This window comes from Chiroxiphia lanceolata, chromosome 11 (genome assembly GCF_009829145.1).
Source record: "Chiroxiphia lanceolata isolate bChiLan1 chromosome 11, bChiLan1.pri, whole genome shotgun sequence".
NCBI lineage: Eukaryota > Metazoa > Chordata > Aves > Passeriformes > Pipridae > Chiroxiphia > Chiroxiphia lanceolata.
Genome location: NC_045647.1, coordinates 17,652,029 through 17,671,734, shown reverse-complemented (window position 1 = coordinate 17,671,734; position 19,706 = coordinate 17,652,029). Strand labels below are relative to the sequence as shown.

Sequence of the window (19,706 nt, the reverse complement as noted above, 5' to 3'; positions counted from 1 at the left end):
AGGCTCCCTTGGCTGATCTTCCCAAGCTGATACTCCCAGGCTGGGGGGACATTTAAATCCTGGGCCCCTGGCATCGCCCTTGCCTGGGACTCCAGTTCCCCACTGCTCATAGGGGAAAGAAAGGCACCTGTGTTTGGCTGTGACTGCACCAGGACTATGAAACAACCCCCGCTCAGTTTGCAAACAAGCATTTAACAATCCAAAACCGGGATTTTTTTTTCCCCAGAGAGAAGGTGCCAGCATTCCTGCTAATGGGCTGCTTACTTGTAACAGCTCAATTTGCGTACTTTCTAAGAGATCTCACTTCTCTAGGTGCCATTTCTAACAGCATATTTAGAAACTCTTGGCAAAGTACAAAGTCATAAATAATTTTGGATGTCCTTTTCCCAGAGGGCAGGCACATGAGCTCCCGCTCAGTCTCCTGAGGGTACAGCAAAGCCGTGGCTACTCTTCCTCTTTAAACTTTGTGACCCATTTCTTATCCAGCTTCTTATGCCCAGCCAGGACTGCCTTTAAAATTTGGGGGATTTTAAATTAAAATTAATTGGGTGGCAGAGCAACCATGCTGATGCCATTGGCCCCGAGTAGACACGCAGGGGGCACAGGACAGGGAAAGGTACTGGCCTTCCCTCTGTGCCTGTGCTGGGAGGTCAGAGAATCACAGACTGGTTTGGGTTGGAAGGGACCCTCAAGATCATCTTATTCCAAACCCTTGTGGAAGGGACACTTTCACAAGCCCCAATCAGCCGGGCCCTGAACACTTCCAGGGATGGGGTAGTCACAGTTTCTCTGGGCAACCTGTGCCAGGGCCTCACCACCCTCACAGTAGACAGAAACACAGTTTGTATTTGTCCTTAGGAAGCAGGCAAGCCCCAGGAGGCACCTCCCCAGACTGGCACCTGGCACCCTCCTCAGCTCTGTCAGCTTCTCAAGGGACATTTCCTAAAAATTCCCCATTTTCCCAAGGATCTGTTGAACATTTGCTGGAGCGTTTTATGCCCTGGGGGCTTCTAAATATTGCCTGTGCCTTCTAAATATTGCAGGGTGAACACACGAGGGAAGGAAAAGCGGAAGCCCAAGCTCTGGACAAGCCTTTCCACTCGCTCACTGGAGCAGGAACGGGATAAAAATCGAAGATGGAAAAGAGTGCAATCATTGCAGGATCAAGCACGAGCACCTCTGTTAATGCCCTGGCTTACAATTACAATCACTTATGTTAATAATGGCACCTCCTGGCTAATCCCTCCTACACTCCAGATTGCTGGAAAGGAGCTGGTTTACAGCCTTACGTGAAAAATGAGACCATGGAAGCATTAGGGTTTATAAGGAATCTTATTATATTATAAATATAATCTCAGCACTAAGGGATCTGCAGCATGGCTTTCTCTGCCCAATGGAGCACCTGCTGTTAGGCATAAAAAATAGGGACATGTAGGAAAACGAACCTGTTTTGGTTTAAATGGCAGGGATGATGATCTGCCCTGAACTGAGGTTCAGTGAGGGCTGGAAAACAAATGGGGAGTGGAAAACAGAGGGATATGTCATTCTCTTTTCTGCTCTGTGGAGAAAGCACAGGTGTAGGAAGCCAGGGTCCACAAGGTCAAGGGACCTGTCCCCGTGCGAAGGCTTTTAAGCAGAGAAGAGGCAGATGAACCCCCTGGAGGTCAAAGTGCCTGTAAAAGTTTGGTACCCAACTCCTCCATACAACAGGATGCAGGTCCCCAGGAGCCATCCCAAGAATTTCCTTTGGGAGAGCAGAAAATAATTATGAATAAATGATAAAAATAAACCAGTTTCTAGCATCTGTTTTTGCCAGTGGGCACCTGCCCTGGGGGGCCACATGGGCACCTGGCTTCTGCAAAGTGTCCCTACGAAACATTTCCCTCTCAAGTTAAGCAGCAAATGTCAACCAAAAAGGCCTTTAACCACTCAGTCCCTGACCCCTGTGACAGAAAAATCATTGGAGAGGTGGCTGTGAAGTGGCCACAGGCCACGCTAACAAATCCACCACTGAGACTGAAACCCAGTCTGGATAATGTAAGAATGAAACGTCGCTCAAAATATCCATTCAGAGACCTTCCTGGGCTCAGAGCCTCGGTGTGCTTCAAAGAACGAGCTTGCTTTCATTTTCTGTTTCACTTTGGTGTTTATTTTTGCTTCAGGCTGGTGCCATCCACCTTCCCCAGCTCATCAGCCCAGTAACCAGGCCAGGAGGAGGAGGAAGGAGCAGCCAGCTCCTTGGTGCACCCTCCCAGTCCATTCAGCTTTCTGCCTTTTAACATGCTGTGGGGTTTTATGTTTTTAACTGAGAGGCTGAAGTGCCCTGGTTCACACTGCTTGTTCCTCGCTGCCCAGAGGATGGCTGTGTGGAGGGAATGCTGCACTGGAACTCGGGTGAGTCCCGGGCACTGCGGCACTGCAGAACCCTGATTGCCCCGACAGCATTAATTATACAAGGCTTCCCTCTCCACTGGGGAGGAAGGTTTTGTTTCACAGTAGAGCAGAGTTTGTGCTGCAGAGCAGGGAGAGTAGAGGAGAGGGATTATGGTGATGGCTCAGCTCCCCATCCTGCACCTCCTGGCAGTGCCACCACCCTGATAGGGTCAGGCTGTGTCCCTCCAGCAAAGCCCCACCAGCAGCCTAGTCTAGTGGGTGGCATCCCTGCCCATGGCATGGGGATTGGAACTAGATGAGCTTTAAGGTCCCTTCCCCCATAAACCGTTCTTGGATTCTATGCTGATTCAATGATTTAATGGAGGAGGAATAGGAACACCCAGCTGGCCACCTCCCAGGCAGCCACTTGTAACCACACTGATAATGCCACTTCTTTCCACAGAAAGAAATGTCATTTCTTCCCTTGCCCAGGAGCGTTTTCTCCAACACCCAATGTACTTCTTGGGAGATGGGATCTTAGTCCTCACCTCACATGGCTCACCCAGCACATGCATAGTTGGGTAAAAAGGGTATCCCAGCACACAGTAAGGGCTGAAGGCTGAACTACTCAGTACTGCTCCTCGGAGGAGGACATAGCCTTCACTAGCACACACATGGTGATGAAGGCTTTGAATTCCTTCAGCAGTATGGCACCAACATCCCTCCAGTGCACCCCACGGCTGCACTGCCCACACGGGCTTGTCCTGCTCATGGACTTTACCAACAGAGTTTGGATGTGGGAAGGAGGGACTCAACACAAGAGCCTGGCCTGGGCTAGCAAAACCCATCCCCAACAGTCACATCCCATCATCAGCATCCCCACTAGCTTTTCCCAGCATGCCCACACGCTTCACCACTGGCAGCCACTCTCCTCTCTCTTATTCTGTTCCACGGAACTTTACAGATCCTGAATACTGTGAGATGCAACTGCAAAACACCACTGAGCTCACTAGGAGAAACCACGGTGCTTTGCAAGGTGGATCAACACCAGAAAACTCAGTCTGAGGTGCTCCCATCACAGCTGGAAAACCAAGCATCTCCACTGCAGCCTGGCCCTAAAGCTGCCTCCTCCTTCAGCCCTCTCAGAAATCCACTGTTACAAAGCCAATTAAACGCTCGATTAAGTGTCCCAACGTGTTCCCAAATAAAGCACTAACATGGCATGTTACAAAAAAAAATAGAAAGAAGAAAGATACAGGTTGTATAATGGCCTGTGAGCACATCAGGATAAGCTGTGCCTGCTCCCAGGAGCTGAACAGGCAAATTCTCTCGCCATCTCCCACTATTTCTCTCTCTGCCCACTGTAGCTTTAGACCAAGACAGATTTAGGTGGTCCCACCAGCCTTGCTGTTTGCTGCTGGTACCTGCCCAGGGACTATCAGCCCCCCACAGTGCTCCTTGGAGCACTCTGGTCCAGAGGTCCCCTCCAACCCGACCTCCTGCACAGACTTTTTGTAGGAGCAGTGCCCACCAAGGCAGACATTCTCCATCTCCACCAGCAGCTCCTGCTGTGGGCAAGGGACGGGTCTAGGATACAGGAGGCCACACACTCTACTAAGCAGCCTGGATTCAGGGGTCAGTGCTACCACGTCCTACCGGACCCCAAAGAGCCATCCCATCACTGACATGATCCACATGTGATCCAGATCCCTGTGATCCCACCACTGACTCTCCCAGTGCAGAGTTGGTGATAATCTGCTGATACTGGACTGGGGACTGGTTCTGAGCTTGTTCAGCCACTGATCATTCAATGCAAGATACAGCAGGAGCGGGAACAAATGTCCAGGTTGTCTTCACCCCACTGAGACCTCCCTTGGACCATTGCACTCCTCCTCCCCTGCCTTCCTCCAGCATCTCCTGCTCTTTGCTGCATCTGGTACACCTTTAGGAGGATGCCATGGGAATCCCTGGCTTTGCCCCCATGCCAGCTGTGTGTCTGAGGTGTCTGCTGAGGTCTGCACCAGCTCCCTGCAAGAGGAGTTCATCTGAGGAGCTACAAGGACGTCTCTGAGTTGGTCTTGCAGTGGATATTCCTGACACTGCCCAAAGCATTGGAGAGGCACAAGGCTCCTTGAGGCACGGGGCTCCAGGGTTGCCACACCAGCACAGCAGCTGACTCGAAAAGGAAAGGCAGAAAACCCTGTGCTAAAAACAGGTACACCTGAATTTTGTGAATGAACTGTTGTGGTTTTTTTTCTCTCCAGCACATACACATGAAACCTTTTCTGATATCCATAAAACACTACGGCAGCTTTAGCTCGTCCTGCTTCCTCTCTGTGCTTCCACTCTGCCTATTTTTGCTGCCTTCAACCTTTCATATGCACAACAGTAACTCTTCTTAAAGCTTCTCAAGGTCAAGAGAGTCCCTAATGAGGTGCGTTAGGGCAGTTATTGATCTTCTCTCAGCCTTTCCCGGAGCGGCTCCAAACTGTGAAACCTCAGTTGGGTGATGGAAAGTTACTCAGGCCCTTCCCAGGTAGGTGAATTTTAATATTCATGGCACTCGACTGGAGGGAATATCCAATCCCCTGGCAGTGACAGCCCCATACGTCTGTGTCCACGTCCCTGCTGCAAGGTCACAGTCCCTCTCTTGTCTGCTCGAGGACGGCTTGAGCAACTTTCTGAAGGATGAGTCTGCGCCATAGAAGCTTCACAGATAGAATACCATCACCCCTGAGAAGGAGATCTGCAACACCTACCAAAAATAAGCACTTGCTGGGGAAAGCAATCAAAGCTTAGCAGCGGAGAGGAGCTGCCAGGAAGATCTATCCATGTTATATGGGCAGAAAGTACTTCCCTAACTTTTTCCTTGTCACTTTCTAGGAAACACCATGATCAATACCGCACAGATGAAGTTTCACCATCAATTAAAGCAGAACCCGCAGTGAGGTGGTGGCTCCAAGAGCTCTTACAGGCTGCTGAAGGACATCTGTGATGAAGACTCAGGTATCACGTCTGCACCATGGGCTGGCTCAGAAGCAATACTGACCCCCTAATGCCAAAGGGCTCCCTGTTATAAACCCAAATCTTTGGACTGCCTGAGCCATGGTGAGCACTCAGGCTTTGATCTTGACATACCCAGCAAGACAGCTCCAGAGACACCTTGGCACTGCTGGCCCCGGCAGCTTGATAGCCCAGGAGCACAGCAATACAACAGGCAGCAGCTCCAAGTCCTAGGGCACAGCAAATGTGCTCTGGAAAACCAGCCTGGCATCAGGGAAGTATCGTTCACTTCAAATATATCTTCATTTAGAAGGCAGAAATCCCTTACCTCGCTCAGCCACTGTCACCCCCCTGAAAATATAGTTTGGTTTTATGAACCATTGAAAACAATCTGCAGAGTGGGCAGCGGCTGCAGCCAGAGCATCATCAATCAGCAGGGTTCATGCAGGGCTGACATTTGTCCCTTAATAATATAATTGCAGTTGAAGGAGGAAAGGAACCTGGAGCTCTGGGCTTTTTTACTGATTAAAGAAAGGAACAGCGGTTCTTAACATAATTTTAAAGTGGCCAGAAGCTGAGAGCAGGCTCAGCAAGGCAAAGCCCAGTGTGTGGAACAGTCCTAGAACCTCCAAAGACAACCTGCAGAAGACAAGAGCCTGCAGCAGGCATGGAGCTAACACCTATCAGGGTTCTGCAGAAAAAGCAGCAGTGGGGTCTGGCACAGAAACATGGATTGCATGGGTGGACCAGCCATGAATGCTGCACATCCATCATCATCAGAAGGGACCCCGCTCTTAACTCAGACTGGTCCATTGGGTTACACTGACACCCGACCCCACTCCAGCCCTGTGTCTGCAGGAGGAGCCAGTGGAGAGCCTCATGTTGCCCAGCCCAGCAGCAGGAGCCAGCTTAATTACAGCAGGTTTAGCAGCACGGAAACTCCTGAGTCACAGTGAGCTGTTAATTACCAACCCCTAACGGGATTTGAGGGCTCATGCCATCGAAGCCGCCTTCGTCTCACGCTGTAGTAGGCAGAGCTCTTGGTTTGACTTAAGTTTATGTGACTGACCCAAATATTTATACCCCTGGGGCTGGGGTATTGTTTAAAATCATTTCTACACAAAAATAAAGGAGAAGCCTAGCAATTGCTGCACTCTGTGGCCTGCATATCTGCCCACCTCCTCCTCCTGCAGGAAACTCTGGGGTCTAACCCCCTGCCCACCCTTCAAGTGTGTCACCTCGCTCCTCCTCCTGTCCCTGGAGAGAGGACTGGGCCATGCCAGTGCCTATCTGAGCCCTGGGGACCCTGCCAAGCAGGACACCCAATTTCAGGGAAAACAGCCTCAAAGGAGTGACTGACACCAGCAGCTCCCTGCTTCATCAGGGGCCACAGAGTGTGTCCACTGGTGTCCTGCAGCCCCCTGAGCCCAGAAGGGATAACAGGTCAGTAACAGGACCTGGATTCCTATGGAAAAATGGTGTTTGCAAACTTTAGGTGCCTGTCTCTTGCCTGTCACGCTCCCCGTCCCCCCACACAGGTAGGGGGCTCTTTGAGAAGTGTTTCAGGGCATTGCATGGAGGAAGGACATTGGGCTCCCCAGAGCAGGGAGCTGCCAGATCCCCACCATGGACACTACCTGTGCAAAAGGCAGGTTCTTCTTGAGGTACCTATATCCTGCTTTTCCCCCTGGAAGGAGGGGGGAATGGCCCCAGACGCCAGACTGGGGCTGGGATTGCCATCTCAGGACAGTGCTGAGCTGGAGGCTCTCTCTTAACCCAGGTAATCCTCTTTGGCTGGGAGCTAATTACATTCCCAGAGAGAGCAGGGACCCTTGGGAAGGGGGCAGGGAGGCACAGCACACTGGGAGTAGAACGTGGGCTCATGGCTGCCAGCTCCCACCTGCAGCAAGGGCAGGTGAGGCAGGAGCCCGACACTCCTCCCTGTTCTCTTTTTAGCTCTTCCACGAAATCTATGTGCTGACACCAAAATAATTTTGGCACAAAACCTTTCCTCAGCCCTCCTTCTCTAACCCATCTTCTGGCTGGCGGCAGCGACACCCTGTTCTGCACAAAGGCTGATCTCATGGAGCTTTTTCCATGTCACTGAAGCCCCTTTTCCTAGGCATTCCTCCCTGCAGCCGAGTGTAGGAGCTGCCAAGGCAGCTTCTACAAGTAGGGCAGGTCAGCCCCATCCTCAGCATCAGCATCTCAAACCCGAGCAGTGCAGGGTCCCACCCTGGGGAGCAGTTCTGCTCAGGGACCAATTTTACACAGTGTGAGGTCTTGGAGCATGATGAAAAGAGAGGACCAGAGCTTTCTGGAAAGTATCTGATAGGGTGATTCACAAGCTGTAAGAAATCCATCCAAACAGGTTGGTTTGTACCTGGCTGCAGGTGCAAGGGGAGCAGCAAAACGGGAACATGTCCCATGATGGCCACAAGCGAACGCTGCTCCTGCATTTTGTGATACCACAACCAGGACAGTCATAAAATCACAGAATGGTTTGGGTTGGAAGGGACCCTCACGACCATCTGGGTCCATCCGCCTGCCATGGCCAGGGACACCTTCTGCTAGACCAGGTTGCTCAGGGTCCATCCAACCTGGCCTTGAACACTTCCAGGGACGGGGTATCCGCAGCTCCTCTGGGCAGCCTGTTCCAGTGCCTCCCCATGTGATAAGCATATACTATATTATACATGCATATAATACACGTAATAGGGAACCCAACAGCAGTAATGGGTGAGACCAGACAGGGCGATGCAGTAGCACTGCCCATGACAACACAAGTGTTATAAAAAAGAGATCTTTTTTTACAATGCACAGGGAAAACGAGAAAAAAAAGCAGGTTTAGGATCTGGATGTGGTGTGGTGAGCACCACAAATCTGTAAGAAGATCCTCCTGAGGGTCAGGTACCCATTGGAGGTCACAGCCTGGCACCTGGACATCAGCAGCGCTCTCCAATGAAACTGGTCACTGCTCCTGTTTCAGGCTGGTTAATTAGGCAAAGGGGCATCCTGCCATGTTTATTTAGTAACACAACATGCATAGTTCATTTGTTCCTTAATACAAAACCCCTGGAGTCAATTGGGGTCAACTGGGGTTACTGGGAGAGCACTGTGCCAGCACAGGGCAATCACACTGCAAGCCAGCTCTTGCCAGATTACTTGTTCCCTTAGCAGACTCTGCCACAAACAGGCATGATTTCCTAAATCCCCGGCAAAACAGCCAAGCACTTGGTCTTCCTGCAACAAAAACCTCTTCCCTGCCTGCATGGCACAAGGCTGAGGCTGTAGGGAATTTGGGAGAGTCCCAAAGCGTCAGCCCTGGCTTGGGAATAGCTCATGGTACTGCTCCCAGGAGCCAGCTCCTGGAGGAGGTGTGATGAGGTGGGAGGAAGCTGGCACCTGTACTCCTGGTATTTCACATAAACAACTTATTTAAAGCTGGGTAATGCATATCATGGTGAGCAAGCAAAGGAAGTGGAGGTCAGGCATGCTTTTGGGTTTCCTCTGCTGGTCACCTACAGCTTCCAATGCCATAGACCACCACAGATGACACATTTCTCCTAGGATGTGCTGCCAAAATGCTGTCCTTGTCCCTGAACTCTTCACGTGCTTGAGGCTCCCAGTCATCACCAGCACCTTCTGACCCTCCCCACCAAGACTCACGGCCAGAGCAAAGCCAGCCTTGCTGGTGGATCCCGTGGAAGCTCTGGGCTCAGAGGCACTACCCAGCTGCTCACAGGTGGGATATTCTTGGGGCAACCTTCACCTGGATGAGCATCGGTCCACAGCAGTGCAGAGAACACAAGGGAAGTGCAAGTCACCTTTAGTGCAAGTGCAAGTCACTTTTAATATTTTCTCTTTTGGTAGGTTTGAGTGTGCTTGACTGAATGGAGCACTGGTGAGGAGGCAGCTCCTTGGATACCTCCCCAGGCAGCTGCAGAGGTGGGAGGGGACGGCAGGGACACAGAGCCTCCAAATCCATCTTTAGATCAGGAGTGGGATGGGGATGAAAATGCCATGGGTAAATAATAATGCATCTTTTTCCAGGGAAATCAGAAGTTTTAGGGGGCTACAGATAGGGGCAACAGCCTTCACTGCTTTCTGGATTTCACTCTCCATTTTCTTCCCCCCATTTCATAACAGCGATCATCAGGCAGCAACATCTTCCACACCCCCCTGCTCTGCTGAGAGCAGCCCAGAGGTTGGACCAGTAGCCTCTTGTAATGCTGACTCTCTGTCCAGCTAGGACTGCCATGTCCTGCTGGTTGCCTATCCACATAGCAAAAACACAGAAGCAACAGCCTAACACTGTCTCACCTCCACCAGCAGGCCAGTACATCTCATGGGGCCTCTCTAAGCATGCAGTTCCTCCATACCTCCTGTCCCCTTCCCAAGGATCTGCTCTGGTCAAAGCTCCCTTCAAGATTCACCTCAGCCACCTGCAGGGACTATTCCTAGACAGCCACGATGGATGTGAAGTCAGCACAAGCTAAAGCACCAGAGTTAGTGGCTGCTGGAACTCTCCTCACCCTCAGCATTATGTGGGAAGCCACCAAGGAGCTGAGGTCCCAAGGGAAGAGGTGCTGGCTCCCACTGCACTATTGGGATCGCCAGCCTCCCAACAAGTACCAGACTGAGTCTGAGTGACGCTTCCCATGGAGCTGGGACAGCCCACACCGGCACAGGGAGACCAGTGTCCTGCACTGTGAGTTCAGTCCTGCCTCGCTGGCAGGGGAAGTGAGCTCGTCAGCAAAAATACTTATCTTCCATGAGGATGCAAACATTATTTAGGGTTTTTTCCCCTCACAAGATGGTTACACAGCTTTGCTATGAAACTATAACCATGTGCAGTGCACTGACAACACTGTGACAAAGCCTTGACCGCTTGCAGTGATAATACAGCTTTATTTGCAGGAAATGCATGCTTTTTGCACTGTTTTCCTGCAACACTTTCTCCAAAAACCAGGCCACTGTGGGCCATGCCCTCTTCTTCCCTGTGACTGATGCTGTTTGGAGCCAGGGTGCAGGCTTTGGAGCCTTTGCCCAGGCTCCCTCAGTGCGTACAGAGGGTGCTGCCGTCTCACCCGCAGCTTGTGCTCCTCAGCACTTACCAGACCACGGCTCAAATCCCTCATTAGTTTTCACACAACTTCCAAGGGCGGCTTATAGCCAAGGTCCTAATTCATCAAGCAATTAATGGATCAAGCCTCACTACTTCAAAGAGTGAGTTCTGGTATTTGCATCAATCTCAGGGCTTGGGACAAGCCCATGTGAGCTGCAGGCAAAAAGAGATCAGATCACAGAGCAATTTTCCCAGAAAATCAAGCAAACCTAAAGCCCGACCACATTAACAGACATTGCAATGTTTTCCTTTCCTCAGAAAGGTTTTGTTAAGGACATTCACAGCTCAAGTGTTGCATTTCTTTCTCAACTTTTATAAAAAGAAATCCCATAAGCCAACCGAACCATTTGACCTGGATAATGGTTCTGTGTAAAGGGAAACAAAACCCATGACAACACAAAGCCCAGGTAGGACCTTGCTGTGGGCCTTCACTGTATGTGAAGGCACGTGGATATTGCAGGGATGAGCAGCAGCAAGAAACACTAAGAGAGACGTACGTGCAAGGGTGGGTTTGCCAAAGGTGTCTGAAGGTGTTTGCTCAAGAGCTGAGGGAGCCCACGCAGAGTCCAGCCTTCAAAATCTGAAATTTAATCCCAGGTGTCAGCTAGTGACCCTGGAGACAAGTGCTAGGGAGAGCTCACCTTTCCCTGGTACCTGCAGAGAGCACCACATTATTGGCTACAACACAACCCCAAATTAATTCTCTAATTAATTAATTAACAGCCAGGTGCCAGGGAGAACATTAAAGCCTTTTCACCAACCCCTGAGCTTTCTGAAGCCTGAGAACACATCACTGCCCAAGGGCATGGCAACACAGGGTTCAAGGTACCAAACACCTGGATACTCTTTTTCCTCACTCAAGTCCTTCGGGTAAGGAGGGGGCAGTGGGGGGAGCAATGAGCAGGAGAAGAGCATTGGCACTGAAAACAGCATAATGAGCAAGGAGGTGGCCATCTGGGGAGTTTGCACCTCCACACACATGCTGGGAGAGTGTCTCTCCTCCACCACCACCGTGACCGTGAGCAGCAGCAGCAGCATCAAGAAGAACAGAAAATTACTGGGTGTAATTGAAACTGCAGGGAGGAGCTAGGGACATAAAATGTAATTATCTGCTGTGGAACAGAGCCAAGATTAGCAATCCTACTTCTGGTCATTTAAAGTTCTCATTAACTTCTCCATGTGCTGATGGTATCGATTCCGTGTCTTACTGGCTGCAAGATGCAGCACTTCAGGAGCAAGGCCCTGGGCCTCCTCTGGTCAGGGTCTCAAATCACTTATGCAGCAGGGGGTGAGGGTCTAGGCTTTAACAGAGTTCTTTTCCAAGGGTCTGGAAGATCTCCCTCCCCAACTTCCAAGGTGGAAGGGATGCTCCAACTGAGACCCGGTTGTACCACTCTCCTCTCCCCTTGCTAAAGTTGGCTAAGGTGCCCTTTTGGTGCTTGGGAAGATGATCTGAGTAGGCAGCACAATAATTCAGAGACATCCTTGACTACAGCTGGTGAGACTAGGTGGACTGCAGACCACCTCAACCTGCCTTCTTCTCTGCCTGCACTCCATCTCATCAGGCTGCAGGACACCCACACAATTCACATTCAAACAGCACTGCAGGCATCCCCACATCCCCATGCTCAGCCCATTCCCCTGCCCTGCACCCAGGCTCTTCTTGCTGACATCCTGACACTTTCCTCCCCATACCACTTTCCTTGCACCCTCACCATCCAAGGATGAAGGACCTGCAGAACATCCCTCATTAGCCTCATCTCAAGTCTGGCCAAGGCATCCATCCACAGCACCAGGAGGAGGATGTTTGTTGGTGACTCTGGCACCTCCATGACCTGTTCCTATTTCCGTACTCTTGGACACCTTTGGGGAGCCGTGGGCACTGCTAGAGGTGCCCTCAACAACAGCCATGAAACCAGCACGAAATCAGTGTACGTACATGAAATCCAAGTCTTTGCTAAGAGGTGGAGGACCATGGCCTACGGCCCTGGGGTTTACCCCAGGAACGACTTGGCTTCAGCAGTTTCTTAAAGGTTTATTTTGACCTCTGAAAGCAAACACATCATCTTTTCTCCATTTTAAGCAAGTAGAGAACACGCACCCTCAAGCCAGGAGACACCCGCCCCCACCAGCCCCCTTACCTCCACCAGGTGAGGCGTGGGGTTGAAGCCACACATGTTGCAGACCTGCTGCCGGCAGGTCGTGCAGGTGTTGTAGTTGGGGGGTTCGCCGGAGCCCACGTTGATCTCCGCCTTGCAGAGGGGGCACGAGACCCTTGCTTTCGGCACTTCCTTCGGCTTAACACCCTGCTCTGCCTTGCCTGGCTTCGCGGCCGGTGCAGCACCGGCCCGGCCCTGTGCCCCCGGGGCTTTGGGACCAGCTTCTTTGCTGGCGTCGCTGAAGACGATTTTTGGAGGCACTTTGCCAGGGGACGGCTGGCTCGGAGGGGGGGCCTCTGGCTGGACGGACATGAGTGTGCTGGCCTGGGTGAGGAGGGACGCCCCGAAGCCAAAGAGCTTCCCCGTGAGCCCCTCCTGGGGCTGCTCTGGTGCCCCAGCCCCGGGAGCTGGGGCTGCAGGCTTCGCCCCGACATCTCCCGGTGCCTTTCTCTGCTCAGAGGGGGAAGGCTTGGCTGGCTGATGCTGCGGGGAGGACCTGGCTGCCTCCTGAGGTTTTGGCTGTCCTTGGCCGTGCGGTTCCCTCTGTGGCGTGGTGGGGTGAGGTTTGGGTGGCTCTTGTGGCTGGGTGCGGGGGGTCGGAGGGGTCTTATCTGGACCCGAGGGTGGCGGATGCTTGGCTGGGGAGTGGGAGGGGGATGGCGAAGGGGAGTGCAGCTGCTGCTGGCTCTTGGAGCGAGGAGCGGTGGTCATGTCCATCCCCAGTGCCCTCTGCATCTGACAGTTCAAGCACAGCCATTCCTTCACCTGTGAGACAAGGAGAGGACACGGACAGTGAGCGGTGGGCAGGTACAGACGCCCGCAGGCAGCCCCAGCACACCCCCAGCTTCCCCCCAGCAGACCCCACGTAGCCATAGGAACCAGCCATCAGCCCCTGAAAAACATTCTGGTACCATGTTCTTCGCTACCAGTATCTCGCAGTCAGGGCGAGCAGCCCCCATCTGTCACAGGTACCCACGGCACAGCACGACAGCGTGAACGCCAGCTTTAATTAGCCTTGGTCTGCTTCCAAGGCTTCTGCTGTGAAGCGACTGCTAGCCATGAGGCCCTGCCTTCCCTGGGGGAAAAGGGGCCTTTCCCAAGGCTCATGGCCCCCCCGCCTTCCCTAATGCCCAATTTTGTCCTCCTGCTTGGTGACCAGAGCTAGCACAGAAAATTGCCAGGGCCCCTCAGACTCTGAGTGCTTCCCATAGGAAACACCACTGTGCCATGCCCAACACTTCTCCAGGGCCAGCAGAGATGGCTTTTCTGGAATCAGTGTGGGGGTTGTGATATCCCACCTCAAAATCTGGCACTGAAACCCTGTTAGGGACAGCAAGAGTGCATTCTCCTTGCATGATGCATCTTCACTGCCAGGCAGGCAAAGGGAGCAAAGGGTTAATTTTCACTCTTGCCCTTTTGATGAACTTTTGGATGCAAATGAAAAAGATAATGTTCCCTGGCTAAGTGGTGATAAAGGAAAGACTTCCCCTCTCGAGAGATGTTCCTTGTGACACACTAATGTCTGAATTAAGTTAATTAAAGAGGCTGTACAAGCCTTTCCACACGAGGAATCACCAGGACGCTCAGTGGCTCCACAAGTATTAATATACAGCACAGTCAGCAGGACAGCCAGGTCTGCTCGCAAAACAGTTCTCCAAGACAAGCAACTAAGGTGGCAAAAAGGACCAGAACATTCCCAAAAACTGGAGCAGCACCCAGGACAAGCAGACCCAGAGCCAGGCAGAAGCAGCATCCGACAGCTCCCTGTGCTCTCCAGGGGCTGCACATCCCACAGGCCGGCACCCACTGCATGAGATGTGGATTTTCCTGCCTTTCATTCAGGAAGCCATCTCCTCATTCCAGGATCACCTCTAAGGTTCAGCTTAATCCCTGCTGCAGAGATATTAATCTCCTCACCCAGCCCCACGGCTCCAGCTCTGCGAGGCCTTTTGGTCCTGCAGCTGGAGGCAGAGGTGATTCATGACCTGGCCACAGGGTTTTTCCCCCTACACTCCAGCCACAGGCATGCTTCAACTTCTTTCTGCTCAAAGGAGCAGCCTGCAGAGATGCAGTTGGGTGTTATGGCAGGTCCTGTGATGGGACAGGATGGTGAGTCCTCAAGAGGAGAGGTAGGTGTGCCCTTGAGCCCTCCTTCCAGGTCCCCTCCCCAGGAGGACTCTCATAAAGCCCAGCCTTCAAATAATAAACTTTTAAAACCAGAGGAAATTCAAATTAACCAGGAAAGATGGATTCAAACTTAAGGGAGGGTGCGTGGATGAACAAATATCCACCTGCCCACCATGCCCCTTTCCCTCTCTTCCCAGCACCTGCTGCGTGCCAAGGCTCTGCATTGCCCCTTCATCTCCAGCAGAGCTCTTCCTAACACCCTTCAATCCTGGCTGCATGTCAGCTCTGTGCTCTTCCCACCCTTCCCTGTGCTTGCTGAGCTCCCACGCCACTCTCTGCACCAGCCTCCGCTCGAGTCCTTCACTCAGAGCCGAGGAAAAAGCAGCCTCGACTTTTCCCCAGCAATTTTGCTTCACATTGTCGTTTCTCCAAGCTGCTCCAAACGAGCCACATTATATTTAGTTTGTGAAAATAGCGCTTTGGTTTTTATAATTTTCTATGGTCTTGCTGTCTCTCTTCTGACATCCAGAATTTCTTGCGTTATTTTTGCTTTCACACCCCCTGGAATTTCTTCCCACTATTCTATTTCAAGAGAGTGTCTACCAAAATCCCATCAGCTTTGCCCACCATCCCCATCAGCTTAAATTAAGGGAGAACCAATCCTTTCTATTCAGCTTCTTGTTCCCCAGACGCAAGAAATTCAAATCTTCCCTCTCCACATAATCTCCTTACCCACACTTTAAGACCCTCTGGTGAGGTGGAAATGGGGGGAAGAGGAGATCCATCCCTTCCCTGTGCCACACACAGTGCCCACTTTGCCCCTGGCCAAGGCCCCTGCAGGAAAACCTGGGCACTGGGAGGCACCATGCCCGGGTCCCGTGGCCAGGTAAGCTGCCTATGGATCATGGACAAGCCCATCAGGATCTCCCTGAGCTCGGGGCTGGAGACCAAGGTGGTCATTGCAGCTTTCTCACTTTCCACAATGAACCTGCAACCCAGACAGTAAAAAGCCAGGGGGTTATCCATTGGGATAGGGAACATCCAATTGCTCCCTGCGACTTGGTGAGCAACTGCTGGGGAACATCTGTCCTGAGGAGCAGGAGAAAGCTGCAGGGAATACAGTGGGGAGATGGGCTCCCAGAGCAAGCATTTGAAATGTAAATTGAGTTGGGATTATCACAAATTGCCTGACCGGCCTCCACTGATGCAACCGATGACACATTGTGTGGGCTACACACATCAAAGACAACTTAAAGGATGCTGGAGGGAAGATAGCAAAGAGGAAGGGCCGAGTCATCTTGCCAAAGATCCTTTCCCCAAGAAAGAGAAAGGAGGGTGGAAAAGCCTGGGTGATGAAGAAGTAATAGGATAAATGATTCTTTTCATATTCTTTCACCTACTTCTCTACTGGTTTTGGAGCACTTTCTCCCTGCATGATGAGTCTGCAGGCAAGAAGAGGAGCGTTTAGAGGATGGTGATGCAGGTCAACCAAATAGTCCAGTTTCATCTCTTTTTGGGTCCTGTTCGCCCACTTCTCCACCAAATCAAAGCTTTCAGGGGTTGGATTAGCAAAGACTTACACCCAGGCTCCTCCTAGAAAGGACAGGGGTCCATCACTGGGTGGAGATGGGGGAGCTGTTAATGAGACAGATATGATGGACATGCTGTAATTACTGTCCTGGAACATTTGGGAACAAGCAGGATAACACTCGTTGTAAGGATGAAGTGCTTCCAACTTATTAGCAATTGAGAAGAACATTCAACAACATCTACCAGCACCAGAAGACATTTAAATTTGGCAGATCTGAATAATTTTGCATCCAAGAGATCTAAGAGAACTAAGAAAACTGCTGCGTGCTGATGTTCATTTTTTAAGAGGAAATTTTACAAGTCTGGAAGAGTCTTCTGCTTGAATATCCAAGAAGGCAAAGGTATGGCCTGAAGGGGACAGAGAGCCAGACATCTGTCCAAGGCAGAAAGATAGGGCAGAGAACCGAAGGACACTCATATATATGCCTGTCAACGTGGTTTCAGGAAAAATAGGTCACAGCAAAGCAAACCTGATTTTATTCCCTCCGCATTTGGTATTAGTAATGCACAGAAGCAATATCCTTGACGTCCAAAAGGTGTTTTGACCTAGTAATGTATGACACGCTGACAAAAAAAAAAAAAAAAGCACTACAGAATATGAATTGTGAATATGCTAAATGTATTTCGGACTAGTTACCTGGCTGAGCTGGTGGACAAAGAGGATTCACCAGTGTCACAGCTGATTCATCAGCTCACTATGGCAAACACCACTCACACACAGTGGATTTTGGTAAAACCAGAATGGTTTTGGTTGGAAGAGACCTTAAAGATTATCCTGTTCAGCCCCCCATATGTGAAATATCGACGAAGATGAGTCTTTGCTGCCTGGCAAACCCGCACTTGCTCTGTGCAGGAAGCCTGGAGCTGGAAGTAGGAGTGAGGAGGTGGCTCAGTCTCCTCTTCCAGCACCGAGGGACTCTTTCCAGAGCCCTCAATGGTTCCACACCGACATTTTAAGGAGATTAGTAAAACACTGCAGGAGATATAAACCGGATCTGTAAGAGTCATTCTAGGGATGCAGAAAATGTTTGAAATGAGAGAATTGAAGAGGTCGATCTTTTTCGTTTATCAAAGAGAAGATTAAGAAGTGACTTGATTACGATATAGCAGCACATTCAGTGGAAACAATAACAGGTACTAAAAGGTTGTTAATTAGGTAGAAAAAGGCATAAAAAGAACTAATGACTGGAAATGGAAGCCAAATATATTAAGCATCACTTTTAACAGCAGATGTTTCTAACCATTAAAACAAATTATACACATGCTGTTGGGCTCAGCAGAAGACTCAGGGAGGTAAAGCTTGCAGGCCTTTCATCTATAGGTTTTTTAATACTCATTCTGATCTCAAAAACTTTGATTGCTTGAACCATCCAATCTTTACGGACATTTGGAATGTCTGCATCCAATACCTGACCTGCCCCAGCCCTGCAGGCAGTGCCCAACACACCCATGAACACCAGTCTCACCCTTCCCACTGCAGACCCCTCCAACACCCCAGTATATTCCTCAAAACCCCCTCCCAAATCTTGTTATTCCCCAATGCATGGATGGGTCAGCAAGCGGCGGTGCTTGCGGGGTCACAGCTGCCAGATGTGCCTCCCCCCTCTTGATGCAGTCCCGTAAGCACCAACCATCTGCAAATCCCATTAGGAATGAAAACTTTCCAATCAGCATTTCCTTAAAAAAAAATTGTAACAGGAATATCCACAGCACGTGCTGGCTGTGCCCAGGCAGACTTAAACACTGATATGTATTTTTTATATATAATGGCTGCAGGAGAGCAGGGAAAGCTCAGCAAATATATATATATACATATATATATATAAAATTACAGGTCTGATGGGCTAGATCCTGACTCTCTGCAGAGCAGGGTTTTGCATAGGTACATAAGGGGGACCAAAATCTGTCCCTGTGCACTGCAGCTTCCGAACCCTCTAGAAAAACACCCATTTAAAAATGATCTGAAATGATAGAGACAGCTTGAGTTTATAAGGCCTCTGAAGTTATTCTAACACCACCTATTTTAGGAAACTATGTGAAAATAGCCTGTCCCCAGGATTTGTTACCAGGAGATGTGAGGAAGAGCTGGTTATGTGCAGGTTGTTTTGTTCTCCTGAGGTAAGACAATACAGATCTAGAAGTATCTCAAGTATCGAGTTCAGCCTTTGCAGTGGGTAGAAGCTTTAAAATGAGTGCTGTAAGCAGAAAAACTTCATAACTGAACATCCAAGATATTTTCAAGCCAAAATTTAGGATTATAATATAGAGTAATTTTGTCTTTGCTGAGGGTTGGTTATTTTGGACCATTTGGAGGTCACCCAGGATGCTATTCTACTACAGAAAAATAACAAAACCAAAAAGGGTAGGAGACACCATATTTAGACGATTGTATTTAAGACTTTGGAGACTTGAGATTGAACAGTTCTTCCTCAGCAGCTCTACCCATTTACACCATCTCACTGCAGCCAAAGCCATTGACCTTGCGTCACGACAAAGGTCTACATGACAAAGGCTACACGACCTCGTGTCAGAGGAGGCCACTGGGCACAGTCCATCTGACTTGTTTTAAACAATTATTTTAGGCTGGGAAGAGCAGCTCTGAAGTCATCTTGAGTCCAGCGTGATCAATCCCACCCAAGGGTAACCAGTTTGAACAGGACAGAGAAAAGGAGCTTTGTTCAGCAGAGGATACAACCCATGCTCCTCCTCTGGAGCGAGACAACGGGATGCACAACAAACAGAAAAACAAGAAGACAAGTTCGTGGGAAATCAGAGGAGAAAAGGAGCGTGGGTTTTCTCTGAGTTGCCCAAAATATGTGTATTTAGTACTCCACAAAACTGGAAATCCTGAAAAAAACCCAACCCAAAATTTGGGAAGAGCACGACAGCGAACCTTTGGCAGCAGCTCTTCAACTCTAAGAGCCCCGAGAGGTCCCTGCCCCAGAGCCCCCCCAGGGGAAGACACTTCCCAGCAGATGCACCCCAAGGCCATGGTCACAGCTCCCTCCTCTGCCTTTCACAGGCATAAAAATAACCCAAGCTGGAAGTGGGTAACGAAGGTACTGTGCTAATCAGGCTAATAGAGAGGCTCAACACCAGGATCACTGACTGGATGGAGAAGGGTTTCATTAATGGCTGCTCCTGGCTTATCCTGAAGGAACACTGCAACAGCCTGGCCTCTCCCGAGAGCTGCCAGTGCCCTGCCTGAGAGTGTCCTTAAGTGTCTTCAGCTCAGCAGCTCTGCCTGCAGATGAAGAACTGTTGTCTCACGAAATCAGCCAGTCAGCAAGATGTCCCTTCCCTCCGTGCCTCCCGGATCCACTCCG

At 50.5% G+C, this 19,706-nt stretch overlaps 1 protein-coding gene across 2 annotated transcripts in view; it reads right to left on the bottom strand.

Annotated features, from left to right (window-relative positions):
• The window catches only part of BSN (bassoon presynaptic cytomatrix protein), a 93,947-nt gene that overhangs the window by 31,515 nt on the left and 42,726 nt on the right, over window positions 1-19,706 (bottom strand). For both annotated transcript variants that reach the window (XM_032698997.1, XM_032698998.1), the window contains exon 3: window positions 12,646-13,428. In XM_032698997.1, the coding sequence (XP_032554888.1) occupies window positions 12,646-13,428 (783 nt within the window). The remainder of the gene's footprint in view (window positions 1-12,645; window positions 13,429-19,706) is intronic.